This window comes from Orussus abietinus, unplaced genomic scaffold (genome assembly GCF_000612105.2).
Source record: "Orussus abietinus isolate OABI.00-Male unplaced genomic scaffold, Oabi_2.0 scaffold2, whole genome shotgun sequence".
Taxonomy (NCBI): Eukaryota; Metazoa; Arthropoda; class Insecta; order Hymenoptera; family Orussidae; genus Orussus; species Orussus abietinus.
Window position 1 is genome coordinate 2780092 of NW_019396012.1, and position 8966 is coordinate 2789057.

The window sequence follows — 8966 nt, forward strand, 5'->3', positions numbered from 1 at the left end:
CATTTTCTCGGGGAAGACCGACCCTCGGGTCCATTTCACCCCCCTGGAAGTTCCTAAGTTTGCTACTTGGCTCACCCCTTGCGTCTCGCCGATCCATGCCGAGGCCCCCCGCGAAGGCTGCACCCGGGGGCAATAATGCACCCCCGATCCGTCCGCGGTTATTAGGGCGGCCGGGGGTGGCGGAGTGCCGTTATCGACTACAAGGCTGTAAAGTTTGCATCAACATCCTCGGGAAAGAGATCGGATTATGGGCCGCGTTTAAGCACCGTGGCGCGTATTCATGGCCGTAAAGGAGTTCGCCTCGTAAAGCCGCCCCCCGCGAAGCGGGGCCACCGGTCCAGGGGATGATTTTTTACGGGGACGATCTCTTCTCGCCGAACCCCCCATCCCCGAAGGCTCGGTCCTCGACGGTCGCGACACTTTATGCTCGCGCTCCGATAAAGTCGATCGTGCGTTATCACCGGGAGCGCCGGAAGCGCCGCGATTTCCTCCATTTCCGGGATCACGCCTCCCCGCGAAGCCCCGTTCTCAGTTTTACATTGTTCGAGGGAAAAATGAATTTTACGAATCGCGAGGTCTAATCTCAAATTTCGCCAAGATTTGATATCTTGGACCGTCAGATTGACGATACCACGCGATTCGGCCACCTTAGACCTAGGGAGTCCTTTACGACTCGCGTTACGCCGTAATCCCCGGGAAACTGCACTTCGAAGCGCCGATGCATCGCGCCGCATCCGGCCCGAGGGCTGCCGCATCCGACATTGCGGCCGCGTAAATTCCCGTCCCTTCATCTCGGATCGTCCTTAGAGGTGTCGGAACGTCCTTCATGGGGAGCCGTGAAGCTCGATGCACCCCAGAGATGCACCCCACGGATGCACCCCGTAAGTCACCCGCGGCTGGAAAAAGGCGCTGGCGGGAATCCAGCGTTTCGCCGCGTGCATTATCGGGAAAGAGAACAGGACGAGGGGAAAAAAGGAGCCGGGGGAGGGATTTATGGCCGAGACGACCCGCTGTAAACGGGGTCTGGTTTTTCCAGGTTATCAGCCGCCACCCGCGATAGCGTCGTTATCGATACGGGGTTTAAGGGCATCGAGGGGTCTCCAAGTCGCCCAAAATCTGAAGTAGGGAGGAAAGGAGGAGGAAAGAGGGAAATGCGTCACCCAAAATCCGTTTATAGATTGTTAGCTCATATCTAATCAGGCGTTATTGAGGTTTGATATGGTGCGGGGTCGCCGAAGAGAGGGCGGCGGCCCCGAGGAAGACCTCGAAGTCGCGGCATTGAATCGACGTCCCGAGGAAGTCGTGCGACCTCGGTTTCCGAGAAGCCGGGAATTTTCAGGGCTCCCGCGGCGGTTTTCCGATGGATAAGTTAGCGAGGGGGGTGGCGACAAAAGTCACCCCCCCAGCGGGAGCGTAATATTCGCGGGCTCGACATCGGCCATCGGGTCGGAAACGATGAAATTAGAGGGAAAGCGAGAGAAGGTGGCAGTCCTGAAGACCGACAATGGAAGCCGAAGAGGCGCGGATGTAAGCTCGGGGCCATTCTCTCGAAGACTGCTTCGACGGAGAAATACTTGGAGCACTCTTTTCTGAAAGACTCGCCAAGAAGAAGTGGCCGGATGGACGGATGGAGTGACTTAAAGAACGACCCGGGAAGCGGGAATAAGGTCGGATCTGGAAAAGCGGAGGCGGAAAACGGGGAAATGAAAAATTTCAGGGAGGATTTACACCGTTGTAAAAATTTGCCCGATTCGATATCACCTTTCTTGCGAAGTTTTGCACTCCAGAGATATTTTTATATGCCGATAAAGGATCGAGTCGGAACGAATTTCGAGGATTTTCTTAAACGCCTCCGAACCCCCGCGGAATTCCGCCCTGGTTTACCCGCCCGGCGCGTATCAAAGGAACCGCTCGCGCGATATTAATTAAGTAAACGCGACGTCGTCCCGGGATATCGGCGGAAGTTCCCGCGCAGAAACGCTTGCGGGCGCCGCGCGGAATCCGCCGAGCCTGACGATCGACTTCTTGCGGCACTCAGGGCCGATTCACGGTGAGAATTGCTGCGGGATTTCGGCTTAATGGGGCAATCTCGACCCTCATCTTCCGCTGCGGAATCCGCGTCTCTAGCATCCGGAAAATTCCTGCTCACCCTCGCTGACCCGAGGATCCTTCCGGAAGGATTAAAATCCCCGGAAGTGATGATAGCAAGCGGTAACGTCGAAAATCACGAAAGTCGTCAAAATCGTTTTTATCGGCATTATCAGACGGCTCCGGGCAATTACCGGCAAATAAATCCGGCCGCGCGGAAGGCTCGCATTTAGTCCCGTTGCCGGGGAAACTCGCCGACCAGGATTTGCATAATAAATTGAAACGGACGTTCGATTTATTACGATTTTAGGGGCGGTCGGAGGGGGCGAGATGAAACGCATTTCGCTCGGCAGGACGAAACCTCGTTCCCAATTGGGCTCCATCCGGCCAAGTTTGCCAGGACCAAACCCATGGTCGCATTCCGTTTCCGGTTTCGTTACACGTACCCGGTCTTCGGCAGCAATATCTCCACCCCCCTCCTTCCCACCCCCTCGTGGCATAACGTTACTCTCCGGCGAAATTGTTTCTCCTATCCAATTTCGCACCGGGGCGCCGCCTTCGCCCATGCTCATTTCGGCACGGGTGCGTCTCCCGAGCTTATCACTTATCATTAGAGACAAGAAATTCCGCAACTTTACTCAAAACTTTCATTGATTACCGTGAGTTATTACATTATTTCTCGCCACGCTTCTCTGTCATCATTTTAAGCTCGGAACGTACCTGATAACTAATCATCAGGATAGTTAAAAGATGTAGCAAAAAATTCAGGAAAAAGATAATTTTTGTCCAAAAGCAAAATTAATTATTGCCGCGTATGAATTGCAATATTAATCGGCGTAATTCTTTGTGCCCAATTTGAGCACTTATCAGAAGAGTGGCATTCTGAGAGATGTGAAAGTGGAGAAACGGAGTTCATCGAATCAGAGACGTATAGTTTTGATTATCGGTCCAGGTCGTCGAAATCGGGGATTATCGAGTTCGATGACGATTGATAAGGGGTTGATCGACGTACCTGTGTGCGTTCCGATAGCCGACAGCATGGCGAGGCAGCAACATATCAGGAGCTGCACCCGCCACATGACTGCTCGAGCGCAGTTCCTCTTCTCTAGCCCCACCCTCGGGTCTGTGGGGTCGTTGCGGCCATCTGAAACGTGCGGAGGGTGGATTTAGTCGCGTAACATAACCTCCCCCGAAGGACCGGGGCAGGGGCGCGAACATTTAGGGTGCAATTATGCCGTGCTCGATGCGATACGACGCCGAGCGACGTCGAGCGACGTCCTGTCACCCCGTTTCCCGGAGAACGTATCCAAAGCTGGTTTAACGCACCCCAGGTCCCGGGGGTGGCAAACGACACGGGTCCCGAGGGAGGAAAAGCAAACTTCCGAACATAACCCACAACTCCCCTCGAAATAAAAAGATTAAATAAAATCGAATGACGGCGTAATTGCACCCCTGATAAAGGAATAACCTGGATGTGACTAATCGCGTTTCCGTGATAACCTGAAGGGTTGCGATTTGCGAGTTCGAAAGAATATTTCAAGTTCTATTCAAGGGGTGGGATTAAATTCCAGGATTTAATTGTCTAGTTAATTTCGGGATGATTTTTTTTTCAATTACATCGGGTATAAGAATATATATAAATGTAGGGATACTTTTATATCAGTGGTCTAGTAGTCCTTGGAATTTTATTGACCGAAGTCTGTCGAAATTGACAGTCGATCAAGGATCGACCCCATCGGGGCGAAGTCTCTTCTCGCCGAGGGGAGTTTCCGGGGAATTAACCTGCACCCTCAGGATGCAAAATGCACCCTGAGGAGGCGCGCAGGATGCGCGTCCGCCCCACCCCCCGAAGGACCCCACGGAAATTTCACAGGGTGGACGAGCACCCCTTTAAAGGATGGCGGAAGCTCTGGCCGTGGTGTTGACCCTGGCCGTCATCGTTGGGGGGTGCCTCCTTCTGCATCCAAACCAGGTGAGGCAGATTCGCGGAAATTCCGTGCGTTTTTCCGGAACATTATCAAGGATGTGCGTATCCTTCCTCCAGGACGACGAGTGCGAGTCCTCGAGGAGGAAGTGCTACTTTTCCGAGACCAGCTCGCAGGATTCCAGGATATACATCCCGGAGAAGAGGAAATGCTGCTTTCCCGAGTCCTGCCCCAACGATCCCAGGATCTACCCCCCTAACCGCACCTGCCATGGGGGTCCTTGTGGGGTTTGTATCGATTTCTTCTATCGATTCCAAAGCCGGAAGCGGTCGCCGGGGCGCATTCTACGCAAAGGGATTCCGCAGGATATTTTCAGGACTCTGGGGGCGGTATTTAAATTCATGATTTCCTTTTGATCTTCACGGCGGCCGCTTTGAGACGCGCTGGACCCAGAAGTGGCATCAAAAGTGCTCCTCAAATTCGACCTAAATTCCCTCTCCGCACTTCCGGTGGACTAATATTCTCGACAAGGGATAATTTTTCCCGAGAATTTTGGAAAAAATCAGAAATTGAGAGTATTGAATTTTCTTGTCAATTTTCCGTCTCTTTGTACAACATCCTAAGGATGAACATTTCAATATTCGATAAATCCTCCGCATGATAAATCTCACGTGGGTTGAAGAGACGACGTTCTTTCGAAAATGAATGATTGTTTTTTATGTCTAAGTAGAACTCCACGTGCACGGAGTTCCGTCTAAGGATCTGGAAGCGGATCCTGGAGACCATGCGGGAGTTCCGCAGATCCACCGCGCCCATGGGCCACCACCCGTTGCGGCCGATGGAGTCTTGCATCTGCCGAAAGCGACCCATCTTCATGATCCCTCGGGACATCCCTCGGAGACCTCCTCCCTCGGGACTCTCGTTCTCTCTGGACCCGGGAAAGTGTCCCCGAAGGGGCCGGGAAAGTCGGGAGCTCGTCGAAGTGGCGGACAGGCGGAATTCCCGCAGGACCCATAAGCGTTCCCCAAGGTAAAGTCCTTCCGCAGGGTCCGACCGCGACCTCGTTAGGGCGGTCAAAAGAAAGCTCGGTATTCTCTCTGAGGCGGGATCAAAGTTCGCCGAGTCCGTCGTGCGTGATGCGGAAAAAGTTCCGCCCGCGTTTTCTCCGCCGCTCGAATTAAGCTCCTGAAATCCCGGCCGTGGCTCTTTGTCGAGGGACCCCCCGCCACTTAGAGAGTCCCCCTGCCCGATTTCCTGGCTAATTCGCCCGCGGAAAATTTCCGCACCCTCTGCCCCGCACCCTGAATCCTTCATCGCTGAAGAGTGCCGTGCACTCCGCGTCGCGATTAATTCATTTCGCGTCCTTTCAGGGGGCGAGCCTGCAAGCAGGGCTCCTCTTCCTCCTCGATTAAGCACTCGGCCAGGTGGAGGTCCTCTTCCTCCAGGACGGGGAAATGCAGAGCCCGGCGGAAACGCAGCAAGAAGACGCAGACGCCGTAGAAAATCCCGCCGGGAAACGCGTGCCTCGCATAGAGAACTTGCCCGAGAAAAATCGAATATACGGAAAGCGTCCACTTTATCGCGATAACAGATTTGGAAATAATTTATGAGATTCTTGGGGTCTTATCATTTTATGATAAGGGTATTTGGGATATTCCCGTGGTTTCGATGATAGGCTCGAATGTCTATTTTTCATGTTTCCTGATTTTAATACCAGCGTCAGCCTTCGGGATCGAGGTCGACGTTTGCAAAAAGGTCGGTTAGGAAAGAGCCTCTTTTTCACGTTTTCTGATTTTAATGTAATTGGGTAGATCCAATGAAATTTAACACGGAGGTTAGCTTAGGAACCTCGTCCCCTGGGATCGAGGTTGACCCAACCTCTGCAAAGAGACCTTCCCAGTTCCCCTTTGCCTTGACCGTTTAGGGAACACCGGGATTCCGTCTCTTCAACTTCCGCAGCTCTTCCCGAGCGATCGACAGTTAAATTAAACTACGGAAGCTTCTCCGTCTATTTCCGGAGGGGTCGTGCGATGGCGGCAGCTGGGTAAATATTATCTATAATGTTCCGAGAGGGCGTAAATATGTATGCGCCGTTCCCGGAGCTCCTTCGGGAGCCCCTCTCGTCTCGACTAATACAGCTCGCGACCTCCACTTAAGAGACTCATCCACAGCGAACTCACCCCCAAGTCCCGGAAAGTGTCCCGAGATATTTTCGAGTAATCCCGCTTACGACTCCAGAAATTTCCTCAAATCTTCCCGATTCTTCCCGACCATCCACTGGCTCGGTCGATTTTCCCCCTAATTTGGATTCCACTTTTTAAATTCCGACCTCTTGAAAAATCCTCATTTCCTGAAAAAAAACGTTCGTTTTCAGAAAATTCTCATTTCCTGGTTATTCCGATTTCCCGGGATATCATATCCAGGGAATCTCGACCAGGGTTGCCGCTATTCCTGGAACCCCAAGGCTCATCCATCCTTCTGGACGGGTCCCTCGGGACTCGAATGGTCGCTGATGGATTCCCCGGGATCCCTTCCGACACAACGCCGAGTTGAATATTCGATTAGCGTTCCCAGGTCCTTTCGGGAGGTCCCGCGGGATCTTGGGGTGCCTAGGGACTCTCTCTGGGTCCGACTTAGAGGGCGATTCCCGAGGGCGCGGAACTCGCGCGTCCCGGAACAATCCTTCTCCACATTTCCGAGGCTGATCCGTCGACACCTGACTCCCGATGCTCCCTCGGGAGAGCCTTCGCTTCGCATGGTCGCTGGAACGGAAACTCCGCAGGAAGGGGCTCTCCGGTCTGCTCGGCTGGTCCTTCGTGATCCAGGAAGGGGTCCCGAGGGACTTCGGGATCGCGGGATTCCCGGTTTTCGCTGATAGCGCTGCTGGAAATTGCCTCGCATGACCACGGCAGGACTAATGTCAGACTCCCGACCCGGAAACGTCCATTAGTACCTTATTTCCCCTTTACATCCAGAAAGTATCCTGGAACCTAACCTAAAAACGTAATTCCTATCCTCACTCCATCATGAGTCATGATAAACATTAAAAACAGAAATAATACAGACTACTCGCCAAGCACTCTACGCACCCTAAATTTCCATTTTCACCCCGACGCGATAACAAATTCAAATGAAAATGGCAAAAAGGTAGAGGAAGAGGGGGATTAATCCTAACCTCAAAAATGTTTGGATTTCCAGTTCCATCGGGTTTTTTCCCGATATTCCGGCGCAATTATAAGTCGTAACAGAAATTAAAAGAGAAATAGAGGAAAGCGAGATTGGCGGGGTGACGAAAAGGTGTCGAAAGGGTGCATCCCCCGCGGGGGGTGATTTACCGAATGCGGAACCAGCCGGTGCGATAAATCAGATCGAACTTCCCTGATAAATTCATGCGAGCTCTCGGGCATACACCATCCCTCTCCCGGTGGATGGAGCATATTTAAATCGCGGTCGATGGAACCGACAGACCCGATCCCGCTTTTTCCACCCCGGTTGCGCAATTGCACCCCCCTCTGTCCGTACTTCCTTATTTCTTCGCGCACGCGCGGAAGGGTTTTCGGTCGGTTCTCGTGCTTTCCGGCATTTTCAATACCCATCGGATAAGAGGCAATTTATCTCTCTTTGTTCGTGCAAGTTTGTTTATCCCGTTTACTTTAACTCGGGGGGGTAAGTAGGTGGATCCCGTACCCCAGGGGCTGCACGCGGGGTTGCATTATGAGGGGATGTCGAAAGTCGAAGTTAATACGATGTATACCTTATCTATAGGTCGTTTTAATGAGAAAACCCGATCGATCTCCCCCGAAAGCGTGTAAGCGAGTTGAAATGTCGAGCCTGGTACAGTTTTCCGCAGATAACCGGAAAATTGCATCTCGTAGAAATTGTTGGATAATCGGTTTAGAAAAAAAAATTACGTTAACGAGTCGGACTTGCGATTTCTGGGATTTCACGGAGTCAAGTTTCGGGAAAGTGCTCTTTTACCTCCTGGAGACCTTCTGGGCGAAAAAGAAGTCGAAGGGAAAATGAGGAAAGTGGGGGGAAAGAGGGAAAAAAGTGCCTCCACCGCACCTCGGGCCACTTCCGACGCACACGGCCGGCCGGACGGATCGTTGGATGGGCTCATCATTTTTTCAAACTTTTCTCTGGCCATCCTGGTCTCGATGAAAGCTCTTAAAAGCCCCTCCGCTTTCCTAGGCCCAACACGTCGCGGTAATTATTCGCGCGTTTGAAGTCGCGAGCCTCCCCCGAAACTCCCGACGTCCTCGAGAGCTTCTTCTTCGAGGTGCCCCTCGGAAACTTTATATTACGTGAAATATTAACGGGGTGACTTTTTCCCCAATTCGACCCCACTCCTTTCCAGGAGTGTATCAAAATTATCTCGACGGTAATTGCACTTTGCTCCACTTAGGCCAGGGACACGGGGTGAGAACGTCTCGAGGCCGAGGATTTACCGGAAGTTGGGCGGCGAACCGCCGAGTTTGGTCGTTTGACAAGTTTTCGAAGCCAAGAGGGGGACTGTATTGCCAAAATGAGCGAGGACCCCCTAGGGAGTCAAAGATCGTTTCCGCTGTGCCGAGCTAATTCCTCCGGTCGCTCCAGGGGAAATTCCTGGGTCCCTCCAGAAAATTCACGAATAAATTAGTAAAGCTCCAAAATTTCATTTTTTTTTTTCCAACGGAAACAAATCGTGTCTTAATTAATTATGTATTCTACGGCAGTATCGACGACGTCTTGACATTATTTCCGGAGGAAATTCGCTGGAAAAAGGGTTGAAGGAGGAAAAAGTTCCCCAGGGGGAGGGCGAAGGGCGGCTTCGCGGCGAGCAGTCAGGAAGGGGACCCTGAAGAACACCCATAATTGCGAGCTTGACGTCTCGTAATTAAAATAATTTTTTTTCTGCCATATCCGACGTACCGGAGGCAACTTTCGACCGAGCCACTTTCCGGTGTGCCGGGG

General features: G+C 52.3%; 1 protein-coding gene across 1 annotated transcript in view; it reads right to left on the reverse strand.

The window, feature by feature from the left end:
* LOC105700445 overlaps positions 1 to 4883 on the reverse strand; it is a 30855-nt gene extending 25972 nt beyond the window's left edge. The window contains exons 1-2 of the mRNA XM_012426277.1: positions 4685 to 4883; positions 3101 to 3232 (exon numbers count right to left, since the gene is read on the reverse strand). Of these exons, the coding sequence (XP_012281700.1) occupies positions 3101 to 3232; positions 4685 to 4883 (331 nt within the window). The remainder of the gene's footprint in view (positions 1 to 3100; positions 3233 to 4684) is intronic.
* Between the last annotated feature and the right edge of the window lie 4083 nt (positions 4884 to 8966).